Source organism: Crinia signifera, chromosome 2 (assembly GCF_055691185.1).
Source record: "Crinia signifera chromosome 2, ASM5569118v1, whole genome shotgun sequence".
NCBI classification, from domain to species: Eukaryota; Metazoa; Chordata; class Amphibia; order Anura; family Myobatrachidae; genus Crinia; species Crinia signifera.
This window is the reverse complement of record NC_139218.1, coordinates 374,300,897-374,320,651: the sequence shown is the minus strand read 5'-3', so window position 1 is coordinate 374,320,651 and position 19,755 is coordinate 374,300,897. Positions and strand designations below refer to the sequence as shown.

Here is a 19,755-nt window from a genome sequence, read left to right as displayed (position 1 = left end):
TGGTCAGCAAATCCTGTAGCAATTCTTGAACTCCTTAATGGTATTATAGTGCAGTCCGTGTCACAGATTATGTCTAGTACCAAATGTTCTACATAGGAAATGTGGAGAAGTTGATTATTATAATGAAAGCTAGAAGCTGGTGATTTGTTGCTAACGCTGAAATTTGAGATGCCGACATCGGCAACATGCAGACAGGATCAGTCTGTTGGAGTGGGGCTAAAGTTAAGCATTAGTGGGGGGGGGGGGGGTGTTAGGGCAGGAGTTGATAGTAGGAACAGCCGTTAGTCACATCCCACTGACGGACCCGCTGCATAACCAGGAATGTTTTGTCCAGATTTCTATTCACAAAACATTTCTTCCGGCACGATCAATGGCGATGTGGTGAATGTCGGCATGTCAGCATTACCACCACGTGCACATTCACGAATGACTTGCAAATGTCAAGTGATAAATGATGATAAAATATATAACGCACCCACAACATAGAGCCTGCGCACTATGCTGTGGTACAGTCTTTTTCGGCGCCCACAAAACAGGTGATGTGATTATGCTACATAGATGGGAGTTCTCTTTAAGATGAGATGTTGCCCATAGCAAACCAATCAGAATCTACTTCTCATTTATTTAGCACTATCTGGAAGATCATAGAATCTGATTGGTTGCCCATAGCACTATCCCATCTGAAGTGGAACTCACACCTTAGTAAATAAACCCCCGTGTGTGGATCACTTGAGGACTACAATATAGACAGATTGAATACAGTGGCGTAACTATAAATTTTGCTCCCCCAAGCCAAAAAAAATTCTGTCCCCCCCCCCACAACAAAACTATATGGTTGCTAAACAAGTTGTATGGCAACTTGTTTAGCAACCATATAGTTTTGTTAGAATATGAGTTTAATACCATGTGATTGTGATTGGCTGATTGATATACCATGTGATGTGTAACAGGTATATATACTGCTTTGGTGGTCAGTATGAATTGGGTGTTCATGGTGGAAGGACCTGCTCTCTGTATTGCTTGGCTTTGACAAAGGTCTGAATAAGACCGAAACGTTAGCCCTGTCATGTAAGCATAAATAAATTTTTTTCTCTTCAAACTACATTCAACAATTGGTGAGTGCCCTCTTCTTTTTGCTCTTTATTGTCTGGATATTTATCCTTGGAGTGAGCACCGCCGTGGTGACTCTTTGGTGATAGGTGCGGAACTTTCTGGAATTTATATATATATATATATATACATACATATACATACATACACACACATATACAATATATATGTGTGTGTGTATGTGTTATATATGTGTGTGTGGGTGTGTGTGTGTGTATATATATATATATATATATACACACATACAGTATATGTATGTATATATGTACATATATACACACAGACACACACATATAGATATATATATATATATATATATATATATACATACATACATACAGTATATGTATGCATACCTCCCAACTTTTCACCTGAGGAAATAGGGCGCGAGCGGCCGAAAAGGGGGCGGGGCGTATGCAAATGAGGGTGCGGCTTATGCTAATTAGCCGCAACCTCATTTTCATACAAGAATAGACGCTGTGCGCATGCGCACAGCGTCTATTCTACAAGATTGGGGGGTCTCCCAACTGCCACCCCCCGCAGCGGGACAATGCCTGCCGCGGGTGGGACAGCGGGACAGGACCCGAAAATCGGGACTGTCCCTCTAAAATCGTGACAGTTGGGAGGTATGTGTATGTATATATGTACATATATACACACAGACACACACACACACATATATATATATAAAAAAAAATTATATATATATATATATATACATATATATATATATATATATATATATATATATATATATATATATATACAAAACACACACTGTGTGTGAGTGTGACAGCCTCTTGATTGTTGGCAGCGACAGGTCAAATGCCAGTGGCAGACAGCTGTGACACAGATAGTGTCTGCCCCACATCATCAGTGCACAAACTCCCCGAACCCCAGGACTGTAAAACACAGCCTCTCACCTTGCTGGCTGCCGATAGGTAGCAGAACACTGAAGGGAGATGGACTGCACTGAAGTTGCCATCTGCCTTGACTAAAACTCCGGAGCGGTGCGGCTGCTGCTGGAAGGGGCGCAGCGGTGACAGGATGAGACGGTATACACAGCGCTGAGCCTGGCGCAACAAGGATCCGATTGGTTAGTACAACTAACTAATCGGCTGTCATCAGTGGGGAGCCGTGGATTGGAATTAGACACCCGGCGCCCACGCAGCCCCTGCTCCCCCAAGCAGTGGCGGGGGCTGCCTTACGGTATCTCTGCCACTGATTGAATAACTGTTAGATAATACTTGGGAACATATTGTTGTCACATACTGTCCCTATCCGAGAACACTGAGCATAAGACTCAGTGCCAACAATAGGATCCAGGGCTCAGAAACTGATTGAGACTCTGGTCTGATTACACCCTGAGCAGTGCAATGCAATAGGGGTACTTAGAACTCAGGGCCGGTGCTAAGGTGTCCGGCGCCCTCCTGCAAACCATAAATTTTGCGCCCTTTCACATTGCCATTGCAACAAGCTGCAGCCCGATCGTGGGAGCGTATGCAACATGCGATCCTATGGAGGATCTCGGGTACATGTACATGTATGCATACACCATCTCAGTGCTGTGTCCACAAAATGTTGCAGGCACTTAAGGTGCCCATACACGCTGCGAGAATCGCATACGGTATGGGCTAGATCGCATCGCACGGCATGCATGCAATGTGTGTGCGATGCAATCCGAAAGCAGTACAAAAAGTATGTGCAGCACATACTTTTTGTACTGTGCGATGCAATGCCCGCAGGAGTGAAGGAGGCCACCCATCCCGTGACTGAGGGGGAAAGGAGGGGAGAGATGGAAGAAGATGGGAGGAGATAGAGGGGGCGGAGTGTTGAGGACTGGCAGTGGCACTGGCACAGCACACTGAGAAGAGGGAAGGAAGGGGAGGCGGCGCTGCTGCCTGTTCGTCATTTGATTGACAGCTGACAGGCGCAGCGAGCAATGGATAGGGGGCGGATCCGGACATGACATGTCATCCCGGCATTTACAGACAGCGCTACATGCCTCAGCGCAAGTGTCCGTGAGGAAGAGGGGGCAGGTCGCAGGAGGAGGACAGTGTATGCGCGGTGCAGGGAGCTGCTCTGCCTCTCCATACTGCCGCCCACTATCAGACAGGAACTGCGGGCGGCATGCAGGCTGTGTGGGAGCGGTGCATGGAGCAGCTCTTTATACTGCCTGCTGTCAGACAGCTGCTGCGGGCGGCGTGCAGGAGGCAGTGACAGTGAGGGCTGATGCAGCTTTAGCAGAGTAGGGAGGGAGACAGCGCCTTTTCAGCATGGCGCCTCCCTGCTTTGCAGGAGCTGCTGAGTGGGTAGCACCGGCCCTGTTAGAACTCCAGGTAGGGAAGTGTTACCCAACATATATCCTCCTGCCAGGGTTGTGCTTGGAATCCATGCTCAGATGCCGGCTGCTGATTCTTCCATGTGCAATAATGTCATCGTGACAATTGTGTTTTTCTTCCTTAGTGCCCAAGACTCCTCCAGCCAATGTCAGCGGTGGAAGTGGAAGACGCCACGAGCTGGTGATAACCTGGGAGGTATGTAATGTCATTCCTGTTACAGTTATCCTTTGGCTTGTAGAATCTCCGCGCTAACATGTAGAGAGGGGGTGGTGGAGAGTTAAAGCCATTATGCCAGCTTGCGGAGCACATTATGCACGAATTTACACTGCCCATGACCCGTAAATGGGCGCACGCAAGTTCTGGCAATGTGGAGACCAGCACATTGTAAGGCATCTACATAGAACTAAGAGTTACACCTTTGAATCGTCACACCGCTATGCAAAGCTACATGTACAGTACTGTAGGAAATATATGTAAAATGTATAAATATATATAAATATATATATTTCCATGGGCCAGATGTACAGTAACAGCCTTCGAGTTCCATCGCCATGTGGGATGCCGGACGAACTCGGACGTCTTTTTTTAAAGGGGACATCATTTACAAGGCATGGTTTTGCCTTGTAAATGATTGCCCCTTTAAAAAACCTCCAAGTTCAGCCGGCATCCCACAAGGCCACGGAACTCGGAGGCTGGTACATCTGGCACTACAGTATATTTTAAATTAGTTTCACAGAGATATATTCGGTACTTGTTTCCTACCACGGCCACAATCGCGGGCATCGTGTACCTTAAAGTTAACATTGCTCCCGACGCGACCGACGCGATGCCCGCGATTTTGCCATAGGCTTCAATGTTAAAATATTTTTTAACATTGAAATCGGGAGCATCGCGTCGGTCTTGTGCCATTATAATGGCACAAGATGAGATGGACTTGGATGCGATATTTAATTGTACAATCAGGGGCATTTTCCCGCAAATCACATTGCATACCATCGCATAGTACCTGGGGTGTGCAAGGATGGAATAACATGCAAATCGGCAGGAAATGGCCGAAAATCTGCCAAAAAATCAGCCGAAAATCGCATCGCAGATCTAATCGGCAAAAAAATCGACCGCAAATCGGCTGATAAATCGGATGTGATACCGTATGCGATTTAGATGAAATCAGGCGCTGTGATAATACACAAGTACCTTGGCTTACTATGCTAATCCAACTACTCTATTGTTCTATGTATTGTATTGCAGCTGAGAACAATAGGATAGCCATGGTGAGCCACGGTGAGCCATGGCATAAGGAAGATAGATGAGATGGGCTCCTACTGTATATGAGGAGGGAATTGGAGGCAGCAAAAAAACAACAGTCTGAGAGTTATATATTGTAAGGAGCAGGAATTCAGCAGCATGGGTTATATCAGAAGACGAGTCACATGTGCTGCGTTAGTGTGGACAGATCTGCATGTGACAGGGGCAGAAACATTATGAGACCAGGGAATTGGAGGCAGCGGAAAAGCCACAGTCTGAGAGTTATATAGTGAAACAAGCAAGGTTTCCCAGCAGCACAGACTATATCAGCAGATGACTGATGTGAGTGAGGATTGGGTTGCTTGATAACTGAAACAGTGACTTGATATGAAGAGGGGAATGGATGTAGCCTTATTGCCACAGACTATAAGCTATATAGTATGAGGAGCTGTCCCCAGCAGCAAAAAGCATATCAGGAGATGAGTGATGTGTTAGTAAGGACAGGGCTGCATGTAACAATGACAGTACCATGATGGATGCAGCAGCAGAAAGCCACAGTCTGAGATTTATATAGTGAAACGAGCAGGGTTTCCCAGCAGGACAGAGTATATCAGGAGATGAGTGATGTGACAGTGAGGACAGGGCTGCATGTGACAGGGGCAGCTACACAATACAATAAGTAGAATGAAGGCAGTATAAAGTCACAGACTGAGAGTTAGATGAGGTGGAAGTAGCAGGATCTCAATCAGCACAGAGGCCCTGCTGGTGTAGATAAATTCTGTACAGTACGTCTGTACAGTACCTCTAGTTTATGACATAACTTCCATGCATCCCGCTTGGTCTGTATACAGTAATGAGTGATATGTCTCCAACAGCCTGTCTCAGAAGAGTTTCAGAACGGTGAAGGATTTGGATACATAGTGGCCTTTAGACCCAATGACACGAGGGGCTGGAAAGAGAAAATGGTCACATCTTCCGATGCCTCTAAATTTATCTACAGAGATGAAAGCACCCCGCCACTCACGCCGTTTGAAGTTAAAGTCGGTGTATACAATAATAAAGGCGACGGACCCTTCAGTGACATTGTGTTTATCTGTTCCGCCGAGGGAGGTAAGATATGTTCCAATGGTGAAATCATTTCTGGGAAAATGTGTATATGTATGTATGTATGTATATATATATATATATATATATATATATATATATATATATATATATATTGTAGGGGCTCTGCACTCACTACATTGACTGATATTAATAAATAGTGGAGATTTAGTTCATGAATTAATATCAGTTAATGTAGTGTGTGCAGAGCCCCTACAATTTCTGTTTAAACAATGTGGTCACAAGCCATAGGGCACCCCAAAACTAGGAAAGGTGAGTGCCGATGTTTAGTGTATATTGTTTATTAGATTAATTTTTTTAATTAGTCTTATTGTGGTCACATTCTCTCATGCACCCTGTTTTAACCCATAATGCATAGCTTATGTTAGCCATTTCCCTAGATGATTAGTGACAGGTGTGTTGGTAGCTGCTCACCTATAAAAGCACAGTCTGCTGTGAGCTATAGACCAGATAGCATGCCTGGAATCAAACATTAATGTCATAGCTATGTGTATTGTAGCCATTTTAATTGATAGTGTTAGGACCTGCAAAAAAGTGGGGTCCCGTGAAGGAGGCTGCAGGCTTAAATGCATTGATCAATTCATGAAAAATTTTCTTTACAGTCAGAGCAGTCAAACTTTGGAACTCTCTTCCTGGAGAAGTGGTGTCGGCAAACACTATAAATACGTTTAAAATAAGGTTGGATAAACATTTATTGGTTAAAAACATCCATGGATACGAATAAGTAACATAATCTGTCTTTAAAATATCAGAACATACTATACAACAAGGGATAAGCTACTATAAACATAGGTTGAACTAGATGGACGCAAGTCTTTATTCAGCTTTACCTACTATGTTACTATGTAAGTCCTGGGAATAACCCAGGTCATTACAGGATCAATGACCCGAGACTGTCAACCTGGGTCAATCCCTTTCAGACACAACTAGGGTCCGGGACACTGCACATGCATTGAAGAAACCTGTGTTTTTGGCTTATGACTGAACGGGGTATCAGTCATAATTATAGTATCCCATTCATTAATTTATTAACCTAATAAATTGTAAAGTTTACTGCAGCCCCCTTATTTTCTGTGGTCAATTGGTTATTTAACTATCTCCTTCTTATCTTAGTCCAAGATAGGCCAATGAGTTAAAAAAAAAAAACACAAACTGTCCAATTGGTGAAGGCCACTCTAGATCTTTTATGGCACTCATTCATTGCACAGATGGCCAGCCAATCAGGAGCAGGCCCTCATTACTCCACTTGACAAATACATAGAGGAAATATTTAAAAATAAAAACACAAATGCGTCTTTAATAATAAATGCATTCCAGTGACTAATCAGGTCCCGCAAGTTTCCATATGCCTGATACACTAATAACATTTCCGTAATAAAGCAGGTAGCGCCCAAGCTGATCTGTAAGCTCTTCAGTAATAACAGTGTGTGAAATAGCTTCCCGCTCCCTCCGCACCGAGGCATTTATAAATCATTTTATCTCTTCCACTTTCTTCTGCTCGTTCCCACCTGCAGCAAGAAAAAAACAAAGTGTTCGCTTCCATTGCGTCCTTGGAGCCTGTCAGTCGGTTTATTAAACATAAAAACCTGTCTTTTCAGGTCATATATATGATGGAGGGATGTGGGAGAGGCGCAAACTAAAATTTAAACATCACCGCCGAGATTATTGGATGGGGTCTGAGCTTTTAAAAAGCCAATGTCACAAGATGGTTCAAATAAAATTATTATTTTGCAGTTTATTTTTGAAAAGTTTCCTGACTATTGTAGAAATGACAAAGGGGCTGATTCAGGTTTCTCAGTAAGATCGCAGCTTACTGAGCGCCTGAGATGCCAACCATCCGAATGCCCGCCCCGGGGGTATGTGTAACAAAAGGCACATCCCCTCGCATGACTCCGCTGCAAGAGAAATCATTCAATGGCGGGATGAAAATGGGGCGGACGGCCGATATCATCCTGCCCACCTACCCATAGGAGCGCCCTGGGATTTCATGGGGACGCCCCAAAAAAATCACTGGGCATTACCATGGGCGATCTCCGTCCGTCTGCCCCCCCCCCCCGCCGCCTGTCCACGGCTGCCCCGATGCTTGCAAGGGGCTCGGCAACTGTACAAGTCGCCGAAGCCATTTTCGTAGTGCATAATAGACCATGCGCATACGCAGAGCCCCAAACCATCGGGACACGGCCGAACTTGCCAAATAGCGAGTAAATCCGAATCACCACCAAAGTGTCTGGTATTGTGCGGGTTAAGTTAAACTAAAATTAAATTCTGTATTGTTTATTCACAAGTTACTTTTCAATGGTAAAATTCGAAGCATCTTTATTTTAATTCTAAAAATGAAAACGTTGAATGGCCGCAGCCCCTAGAAGCACATTACCTCCGCCCCAACCCCCACCCCCACCCCATTTCTCCCACACAACTTCGAGGGGCTGCCTTGGCTGCCATCCCTGTATATTAAAGAATTGGCAGAAGGCATTAGAGTGGCTTCTATCTGCCGATCACCAGTCTTCTTGGCCAGCATATGATTAGCACAGTGGCATAACTACTGTAAGGCAGCCCCAGCAGCCGCTTGGGGGAGCAAGCAGCAGCAGTTTCTGTGTGGGCGCCGGCACCCGCTCGATGTACTGACATGCTGCTGCCTGCCGCTGCCCACTGACTGAGCACTGGAGGCGTCAGCTGCAGCGCAGGTGGGGCCATGGCAGAGATGTCAAATTCCCCCACTGATTCAATTGACCGTACACAGATACAGCTATTGGCTACTGTGTACAGGATGGGCGTGCTAGGGCGACCTGGTAGGGGAGAGCAAAATTTATAGTAACGCCACTGGATTAGCAAGAAGTGCTTCCAATGGGAAGCTGCTGCAGTCTCTCTAGTGGGGTCATGTATGTCAACGCCAACATGCTCATATGAAGGTACTATGCAGTAAACATTCTTTACCAATATGTTTAAACTTGTGAAGCCAAAGGGATGCTAATGTTTGACATTGCAGTACTAGCACATTGGGGTTCAACATTCTTCTGTCCTGTTTGTCAACATTCTGCGTTTGAAGAAGCCATACAGTACTCCGCTAGATGTGCTGGATGGCAGCAAGGATTCCGGATGATAGGAAAAAGTAGCTTAGGGTTCCCCTCCCCAAATAAAGTATAACCAGCACTGGGCTCTTTGATCAGGCCATGTTCCTGAAAATAATAGGGGAAAAAAATGGCGTAGGGATCCCATGTATTTAAAGAGCCAGCACTGGGCTCAACTTGCATGGAGGGTAGAGCCACACTTACTGTAGGTGACGATTTGCTTGGTCACTCTGCCAAAGCATTATCCACCCCAACTAGGTAGCCCAGGCTGGGGATTCCCTTGGAAGTGGACCACCCCCAAGTAAAGAGGTCCCCCCTCAACAGTTCTGTTGGGACCTCGGGGTGTCCGCTGTTAAGTCATGGTGGTGCGTGCCTAGCCGTAAGGGTAGATGTAGGAAGCAGTGAGAACAATTGATAAGTGAGCCAGTCAAGAAGTTATCCATGTCAACCAATCCGCTGCTACTTATAATTGTGTAGGATGCACATGATACATTTTATCTCAGTGCTACTTGGTTGCTAAGGGCAACCGCCACTTTTTTCACTGCTTCATACATCTCTTTGTGGTTATATCATTTTGACTATATTGTCACTTGAGTCTTGTGTCCTTGGCCACGATAAACATCTGTAACTCATAACCTGGTTCTATAAAGCTACTGTAAATCTCTTGTCATCCAGCTGTCATAAATCATGGTTGACCTAAACTTTGTGACCGCAAACACGGCGAATACACAAGAAAGCTCATTTATAGCTCTTTGATTGGACTTTTTATGCGTATCCCCAGCGCTGGATGAATGACCTTTGAATACATTGACAATATAATATTATTTTGTTAGCCAGTCATAAGAATAACACAACGAAAAATCAAATGAATGCATTGAAAAAGCGTACTGCGATTTCCTAATTCTACCACAGTATATGCAACATAAAGGCTAATTGGATGCCATTGAATCATTCCTTCAAGGTATTCTAATGGTCTGCTGCCCTGTGCTTACCATTGTGGACAAGTAATTATCAAAGACAGTGTTCTTACATTAATCCGCCGTATTTAAATACAATGTTGGATTAGTCAGAAGTTGCTGTAGAAACCTCATCGGAACTGGAATTTGTAGAGGTCGTGGGTTTCTAGAGAAACGGCATAATCAAGTCATTTTTCATTTTACTTCTGAATGATAATCGCATTGGTGTAGGAAAACGGAATAAAAAGCAGTTCCTAACAATAAGTAATTAATGAGATATTTTGTCACTGTAGATGTCCTCAAAGTTATATTACAGGAAAAGCAATGTGCGTAATTACTTGTCATGTTGCAAGACTAGTTCTTCACCTGTTTATTTTTAACTAAAGGAATGTGGCTGGTGTCGGTGTTAGAACTATTTTATCTTACGCTGTTAACTCTTTGGGGAGTACTCAATGCGTTTTTTTCGGCATGTGCAGCGAATCCTGTTTAGGATTCGCTGCACATTCGCAGGGTTCCGGAGGGCTGCAGCATTCGCTGCCAGCCCTCCTTGTCACCCTATTCAACGCCGCAGGGGCCCCATATGGAAATTTTAACTGGAGCTGGGGGAGGGCGACAGGCAGTGAGATGTTAGCCTCCCTGCCTGCCCCAGAATTTGTGGGGGAGAAGGAGGGCTCCCGGGCACACAGGCAGCAGAAGCTGCCCCCCCCATGGGAGAGCTGGCAGGGGACAGGGTTAGGGAGCCGCTTCACTGGTCCTGCTCGTAATAAGCCGGGGCGAATGTGTAAAAGAAGAAAAAAATAATAAAAAAAAAATAAATTAAATATATATTAATGTGCTTCAAGCACATGAATAAAAATAGCATGCCCCTTCACAGAAAAAAAAATCTGATATTTTGGCACCAAAAAAATAAATAAAATCAGGGAGAAAGCAATTCGCCATCCTAGCATTGAATACGCTCTCGGTGAATCCCAGTGAAAACCCCATTGAAATACACCCGTGAATTGCAGTGAGCATGAAACGGAGAACTGGTCGGCATTCACTGTTCGCTTTTGGCGAACAGTGAACATTGAATAGGGTGAATCTGAATTGCACTGAAAAAGATTCACCGCAAGGAGTGAAAACAGCCCGATTTGCCGAAAATAAAACGGTGAATCGGGAGCATTGAATACTGCCCCTTGAGTGGCAACATCTTTGTGAGAAATGTGCAAAATATGCGCTAAAAATGCCGGCGTCACTCAATTTGTTATATAAATTCAAATAAAAAATTGTTGTGTCAAAAAAGATTATACGTCCTGTATAAGGTAAACATTGCAGGTCATTATGATGAAAACAAATGTTTGCTTGGCAAGTTTTACACCTATTTTGACAAATGTAATGACACTCAAAGGATTAACGATTTATTACATTATATTCCATATTGTGTATGTGAAAATGTAGTCCTGCGCAACTGATAGAATTCTCTGAAAATGAATGAGAACAAAGCTGGAGGAACAGAGTGCTAGCCAATTAACTCCCAACTGTCATTTTTCAAACAAGATATTTGGGACTGATTGGTTGGTACTCTCTCCAAGCTTGCATATAGAATGCCGGATCCGATACGTAATGCCGGCGGTCGGAATCCCGGCGGTCGGAATCCCGACACTGGAATCCCGACCGCCGAAATCCCGACATGGGGGGGACGTGGAGCGCCCCCCCTTGTGGGCTCGCTGCGCTTGCCATGCAGCGGGCCCGGTGCCTCGCTACGCTCGGCACGCTATTTTATTCTCCCTCTAGGGAGGGAGAAAGTTTCGGGATTTCGGCGGTCGGGATTCCAGTGTCGGGATTCTGAACGCCGGGATCCCGACCGCTGGCAAATTGACCGCATCCCAGAATTCCTCTTCTTCAGGTTACTAATAAGGATTTATTTAATTTACTTATTGGAACATAGCACAATGAATGTTACCGGCAGCGTTACCGATCTTACACGAAACGGCCGGTAGTTTGCTGTTTGCAGAGTACATGAAGCATTGAAAGCTGGAGGCCAAAGATTCTGGAGGCCTTTTATTTTTTTTTATTTTTTTTTAACCTGTCATATAAAACTTATGATACTATAAAATACAAAGATATCTGAAGTCACCTCAGAGCTTCCCGTATTAATTTGTATACATCATGGTGACCTTCAGTATCTTTTTATATAGGTGTTGCTTTTTTACATTTTTAAAATGGGCAGTGTGCCTCAGAGGCATCACAAGGCGGGCGTAGAGGGTCACAACTGGGTGACCCCAAAATGCCAGATGCTGCACTGAACAGTATAAGAAGGATCCAACTAGTGTCACTAGTGTCTTGGGGCATCCCAGCATCTCTAGGGAGGAGATTCTCTATCACAGAAATGCGGTAAAAACCCCGTTATCGGGGTTTTTACCGCATTTCTGTATGCTGTACAAAAGCTGGCGATTCCCTGCAGAAGCCTATGGGTTCTTACCGCAGCGCTGTTTGAGGGATCCGTCACGGATCCCTCCCAGCATGCCCTGCGGCCGGCGCCGTGCTCTGCACATGCGCAGATGGACTCCCAGGTCTCAGACCCGGAAGTCCAGTGCCGGCACCGCATCGCAAGGGACAGCTCTTATCGCAAGAGCTGTCCCTTGCGTTAATAACCGTATATGTTACAACATATGCCGTTATTAATAATGCGCTATCCGGCGAAGGGGGGCGGCGAATTTTACAACATCCCGCCCTAGGTGTGCTTGGCCAGCCCCCTTTATTAGGTAATAAGGGGCTTCCTGTAAGGCCCTGCCTCTGTGAGGATGTAGCAGAGAGCATCCCATGAGGCCCCACCCCCTTTCCACAAGGCCACATCCCCTTTTTGGGTGAGCGCACCTACAGTATATTGGCCACACCAGGTGTCATGGACCTTCGTGCCCCAACTGGCAGGGCTGGTGGGTACAGCTGTCCTGGGCCCCGGCCTCTGGAAGGCAGCTCATTTTGCCTCCGGTGTGCTGCCTGCACTGCACCTATTGCACTGAACGAGGCACAGGCTTTTTCAATGCAGGGCGCCGGCGGCCAATTACAATGCTGCGCCGGCTTTTAAGCCAATCAGAGCTTGTGTACCATTAGCCAATCAGAGCAGCTGCTGGTGCAAGATCTCTGATTGGCTCACCAGCCGGTGCTGCATTTTAATTGGCTGCAGGCGTCCTGCATCGAAGAAGACTGTGCTTTGGGACCTGCTGCGTTCACCCTGAGGGTGCAGGAGTCGGGCGGTAAGTGAAGGGAGGGGGGGATGAGGGGGGTAGATGGGGGTGGCATGGAGGGATCTGGACTGGAAATCAGTCCCGGGACCCAAAATTCATAGTGGCATCCCTGCCCACTGGCATGCGTCACCCTGCTGATATAGCCTAGCAGAAACTATACATACATTAGGTAGAATCAAGCACTGACAGGGTATATACCAATAAACAGTAAGAGGGGAATATTTATATATAGGGAAGGGAGTCATTTATACACATGAGCAGTATTTGGCTAGTAACAAAGGGTTAAACAATATATGTTCTGAAAACCCAGCGATTATGGAATGATAAACTGTCGGCTTTTAGCCTTGGTTGGGACACAAGGCTGCTTATGTTTGTTGCTATCGCAATAAACATGCATGTCTCTGTCAGATATATACAGATACTACACTTTATCCCTGCCCGCATTTTCCTACAGCCTGATTTATTGCACTCTCGGATGACACTTCATTTCCCAGTTATCTATAGGATAACATACACAAACCATCGGGACTGAATGCATTCACTTTATTCTGTGAACCATTCATAATTAAACATTTTCTCAGGACACCTATACATAAGATCCGACTTGATCATCGCCAGACGGGCGCTTTGTACAGCGTTTTAAGAGATAAGAAACCAATATAAAGTACAATATATTACTTGTGGCTTTTGATATTCTGCCAATAATGAAACAACCAAACTACTGCAAATCACTCCGGGCCTGAACGATGTCAAGAGAACAGATTAATACAAGCCGTGTGTTATCGACTCAAGCCTACAGATGGAGTCCCATTTATTGAATGAGTATTTTTTAGCCCATACCTCCCAATAAAATAATTACTAATAATTGCTGTTTAAATTAATGGGTGCAGTTGTGCTATCAAGCCCGCTTCAGACCTGGTGGTACAGCTGTGATTCCGCACCGCAGGTGATTATCGATACTGTGCACATTCGTACGGTACGCAGGACACATGTGCGAGGCCGTGCTGCGAAGCAACTATTTCTGATCGCTGGCCGTTCTAAAAATGATTGACATTGAGAGGGCGTGTGGGGTTGGAAAGTGACCGTTTTTAGGGAGTGGCAAGAAAAATGCGTGACGTGATTAAAAAAAAAATGCTGGAAGTATCAGGGAAATCGCAGGCGTACCAAAGCCTGTTATCGGATGTCAGTAGTTACTGGAGCGGATGCTAAACTGACCGCTGGCCATGCGAATTTATGGCCCTTCGATCAGGTCTGAATCAGGCGCATTGTGCAACATACAGGATTTGGAGGCTGGCCCATGTGTACACCCCATATAAGGCTACAGTTTTTCACAATCTTAGGGGAAATTCCGCTTCCGCCGCTATTTACGACAGGGGAAATAGGGGTGGGTCTCTATTCAATGCTGTCTTTCCCGACAGCATTGAACAGGGATCTCGGCACAATGGACCTGGCTTTAGAAGCAGCCGGGCCCATTCTGCTGAGAACGGATGTGGATTGTCGAGCTTCCGGCTGTATCTTGCGACCACGCACCCTTTTCGGTGTTCGGCAGGCTGGACATTGAATCCCGCCTGACGATTCTTAGTCGAGCCGGCCGAGAACGGGACAGGGTCATGGCTATTGGGCCAGCCCGGCAGTCGTTACCCGGGATTGAATATACCCCTAAATCTTCTTGGTACTGTAGCTCATTTCAATGGAAACTTCAATACCCATGAGTACAGTATTACTACTATTGTATATTTATCAAACCTTTTCAAAGAGAAGTAGAGGTATTTTAGATATCAGCCAATCAGATTCTAGTTATTTTATAGAATGTATTACATAATTGATAGCTTCACTTTGATTGGTAGATATGGGAAATACTGTACCTCTACTTCTCTTTAGAAGGTTGGATAAATATACCATAAGAGTATTTCTGGACTCCTTGGAGATGTTACACCCCTTCACTTTGTTAGTTTCGCGGAAATATTTTAAAGGGGTTTTCACAGAAAAAAAACTACCTGGAAGTTTTTCATTTGCATTGCTTAGTAATCAAATTGACTTTCCCATAAATTTACTAAAAAAAATTGTGAAAAAACCTTGAGACGTCATTATCCACAGGTTCCCTCCAGTTTCCCGATGCCTTCTCTGCTCTGACAGGCTGAGCAGAGTCAGGATCCGGCGCATGTGACCAGCAGTGGCTCCTACCCGATTGTAGGAGGGGGCTTCCCCTGGCCGTGATGCCATCTCCCCCTGCCGCCGCTGCTTCGGCTGCAGCCCATAGAAGCCAAAGACGCAGCCCTGGGGGGAGGGAACAACTTCCTGTAGGACTGCCTTAGGTGACTGGTAGGTCGGACTTCCAATAGGAAGTCACTAAAGGAAGGTTCTAAAGACAAAATCACTCGCAAGCAGCTTCAGCAGCATTGTCCAGTGATCGTCACTCATGATCTCCTCCATATCTCTGGTCATCTTCTTGTTCTTTGACCCCTGTAATCTGATGTATACTGTAAACCAGCTTCTCAATTTGCAGCAGACATCAGATGACAGAGATATATAACTGGAACCCAGCAATCAGATGATGGAGTCACAGAGGAGCTTGCCAAGAAAATGCAAAGATTAGGGAGGGAGATAAGGGGAGTGGTACCCAACAGCCCAAGTCCAGCATAAGTCTGCAATGAAATACTGCTGTAACTGATGATCATTACTTAGGTGACAGTTCAATATCTTGCCTCTCTGTAATCCTCTCTGCAGAACCCAGCAGTCCGCCCACTGACGTCAAAGCAACAGGTTTGTCGGCATCAGAAATCCTGGTCACATGGAAGTCATCCAAGGACAATGTTGGCAGACCGGTGGGATTCGAGGTAGGAATGTAAATGACGTTGAATCTCTGATACAGAATCAGCTCAGAGAAGACACCTGTGTGATCGCCTTCCTTGCTGTGGCCTCTTGATTTTATATGGGGGCATGTTTTCGGAGGGAGTCAGCTTACAGCTGTACAGTACAGTCATAACGTGTTGGCATTAACCCTTGAGTGCCAACGTTGTGAGAGATATGCAAAATATCAGCTAAAAATGCCAGGTCCGTAGTTGAGGAATATGAATCACTTCAGTTATTGCCGGAAAATTATCGCAAGTCAATAAATTGAATTTTGAAAAAATATTGTGCCCAAAATAGCAGACTGGCATTTTTAGCTGATATTTTGCACATCCCTCACAGCAACATTGGCACTCAAAGGGTTAAAAAGGATAAGGGTCAAAATAAGGATGACCCGTTCATTCCGATGCTTCCTGGACCTCTCGGTGCCCCATCATGATATCAGACCTCCCAATTTTGCGGCACAGTCCCATTGCTGTGAAGCCACACCCTTCTTGTCGAGGCCATGTCCCTTTTTTGGGAGTGCGTGCCTTTGGCATCGGGAGAGGTCCCGAATCTCCAGTTCAGGATGTTGGGAGGAATGTAATATCCAAGTGGAGGGGCAGTCAGAGGCTGAGTGTTTGTAACTGGGCTGCTATTGGTGGGCATTCATATGTATAATAGGTGTGTCATGGGCATGTAGACGGAACTTCCATATGTACTGTATGTGTGTTTATGTACAATTTGTAATAGAAATAAACCAGGAATTTACTGTGACTTAAAATAGGCCCTGAGATCACCTCTGTGGATACGGCAGGTGCGCACACGGGGGTACAACTGGCAGTCAGAGCAGAATCACAAGTCGGTTACTGTGATCAGCTATATCTATTAGGACCACAAGCTGATCACTATTTTATTTCCATTTTTTTTTTTTTACATTTTTAGATTTTTTTTTTACCTCCAGATGCGGTGATTGGTGCTCTGGTGTACTCCATGGCTTTGGTCATGTGAACACAGCTGAAATGTGACCCATTTGCCTGATGTAAACCGGCATTTACAGCATTCATAAGCAAACGCAGGGGGTTTCGGGTTGCCCAGAAACTCCCCTCATCTTGACAAGTGCCTTAGATTAAGACAACAATAGCACTGGTATATAATATGATCACTATAGCCGCCACAACATCAGTGTAAGGGACCGAGCAGAACTGCTGCACATGCCCTGTGGGAGCAGCTTCTTCTACCAAGTTTGCTGTGTTTGTGTATGTGTGTGTGGATCTGAGCCCTCAAACATCGCAACAGACCAGAGAGTAGCTGCCAGGCAGAAGGGAAAGGAGCCTTAACATGAGGTGGGAGAATGTGAGCTTAGAAAGTGCAGTACTGGTTCGATTATGTTTGTGTATTTAATTAATATGGCATGTTTAACCTTTTCCTGACCACTTATCTTATTTAAATGCTTGAAACAGCCTATACTATAGACCATCTGTACTGTTAAATATTAATAATGTATTCCAGCATACAGTAAAAAAAACTAATTTTCAGGGCTGTTACCATTCCCCCAGACTCCCGAACTTACTCCAAAGGGGTAGACTTTGGATTACATTTGGAAACCCCCTTCCAAAAATTCTGTGTTTGCCACTGAGGGGGGGAGGGCAATCCGTCGGCAATTGTGCACATACACAGCTCATAGGGCCAAACGCACTAAGCTTCAAAAGCGGTAAAAGGGAGAGTGATAAACAGCCAGCCAATCAGCTCCTGTCTGACATTTTACAGTGTGTGTGACATAGCAGGTAGGAGCTGATTGGTTGGCTATTTATCACTCTCCCTTTTATCACTTGGGAAGCTTAGTGCATCTGGCCCATAGTCTTTCCATGTGTGCTTTGGCAGAGACAGAATTTTTCCACAAGCTCGGAAGTGCTTGCGGAAGTGATAAATCTGCCCCTAAGAAACATAGGGGCAGATGTATTAAGCCTGGCGAAGAGATAAACTGGAGATAAAGTGTAAGGAGTTAACGCACCAGCCAATCAGCTGTATTTGAAATATGACAGTTGGGAGCTGATTGGCTGGTGCATTATCTCCTTCCACTTTATCTCCAGTTTATCTCTTCGCCAGGCTTAATACATCTGGCCCAGTGGGGCAGATGTATCATAGCAGCGCTTATCGCGCCGCTATGATACTTCCTGCTTCGCCTCAATAGCGAGGCGAAGCAGGAAGGGACATCGACAAGATGTATTAACATCTTGTCTGCCGAAGCGGGGGAGCGTTAACTCCCCCCTCCGGCGATGTCCCTTTCTGAAGATAGCGCATCAGTTAATACTGATGCGCTATCTCCTGTACCCCGGCCGGCCGCACTGGGCATGCGCGGGATCTCGCTGTTCACGCGAGATCCCCAGCGCAGCCCAGACCTAACAGCAGGGACAGCGCTGTCCCTGCTGTTTAGATAGGGCTTTGCCAGCCTGCTGCTGGCGAAGCCAAAACCGGCATCGGGCGGAACGGTCAGCGATGCTGACCGTTCATACAATCGGCCTGCTATCATTTTGATAGCAGCGCTGATATGGACAGGGGCGCATAGCGCCCCTGTCCATTACCGCATCCCGGCCGCGTCATACATGGGGGAGAAGCGGTATCAGTGCACATAACGTGCGCTGATACCCCTTCTCCCCCATAACGACACATCATACATCTGCCCCATAGAGCCTAATTCAAACCAGTTTGCTAGGCTGTGTAGCGAACAGGTAAGCACCGAATGCCCCCACCCAACTTCCCAAAACCCCTTGTTAGCATGTGAGGGGATTTGTATGCGAACACATCCCCTCGTATGCAGCCATCCGGATGAAAAATCGTTCAATGGTCGCTGACCATCGAATGATTTTTTTTCTCAGTTTGTGGATAAAGAGTAAGTGTATACTTAATTTTATCATGGACAGAAATGGCCGAAAAGGGGGCGAACGCTTACGTCATGTGACATCAGCCACCCACCCAAACATCAGGAAAGGGGCCGAATTTGGACCGGAAGAAACGGGTCTAAATAAACCCCATAATCTGTCTCTGATTACCATATTGCTTCAGTCTGCCGTAAAGTAAATATGTCTTCTTTCCAATAGGTGATGCCATAGATACCACATCAAGTAGTCTAAAGAGTAGAACTGGAGGCGTTGCCCATAACTACCAATCAGATTCTAGCTACATTACAGTTAGTTCTATAAAATGGTAACTAGAATCTGATTGCTAGAATTTCATTAGTCTCCCCAATCTGAAAAGTTTTTTTGTTTGTTTGTTATTTGTCATTCAGTTTTACTCATTGAAACCATACACTTTGACAGCTACTTTCTAAATAGCTAATTATTATTTTTCTATCGTGAATTAGAAAGAAAAGGTACTTTAAAATCAGGAAAATAGTTTCAATACGGTTGAAAGCATTACCAATACCCAGCCCCATGATATACGCCCGTAAGGCTTATCAAGTAGCACCTACGGCCACTTAATTAACGCTGCTGCCAACACCTGCGGAGAGAGAGTTACTAATGTCGGTTGGCAATTATAGGTAACCCTGGGTGGTGCTGTGCAGACAATGGGGATTGCAGAGTATACTGTCATATATTACTGGGCCACATATGGAATATAACATTTTACACACTGTTTTTATTTATGCTCCATTAGCGGAAATTTGCAGTTTAATTGCTTCAGCTGTGTAATGGACGCATTGGAGGCTTAATTAGTCATTCTGCATCCCAGATACTTGTAAAACAAATCAGCCCCACTTACTAAGAAATGCTTAATGGGCGATAATCACCAAGCTCAAGTCATTCTGCAGCCGAAACTTAAAATGCATTTGTGCTCCCATTCCCCGTGTAAA

General features: G+C 45.2%; 1 protein-coding gene across 1 annotated transcript in view; it reads left to right on the top strand.

The window, feature by feature from the left end:
- CNTN5 (contactin 5) overlaps positions 1-19,755 on the top strand; it is a 1,198,205-nt gene that overhangs the window by 1,146,060 nt on the left and 32,390 nt on the right. Inside the window, exons 20-22 of the mRNA XM_083170083.1 lie at positions 3,577-3,647; positions 5,573-5,807; positions 15,801-15,910. Coding sequence (XP_083026209.1) covers positions 3,577-3,647; positions 5,573-5,807; positions 15,801-15,910 — 416 coding nt within the window. The remainder of the gene's footprint in view (positions 1-3,576; positions 3,648-5,572; positions 5,808-15,800; positions 15,911-19,755) is intronic.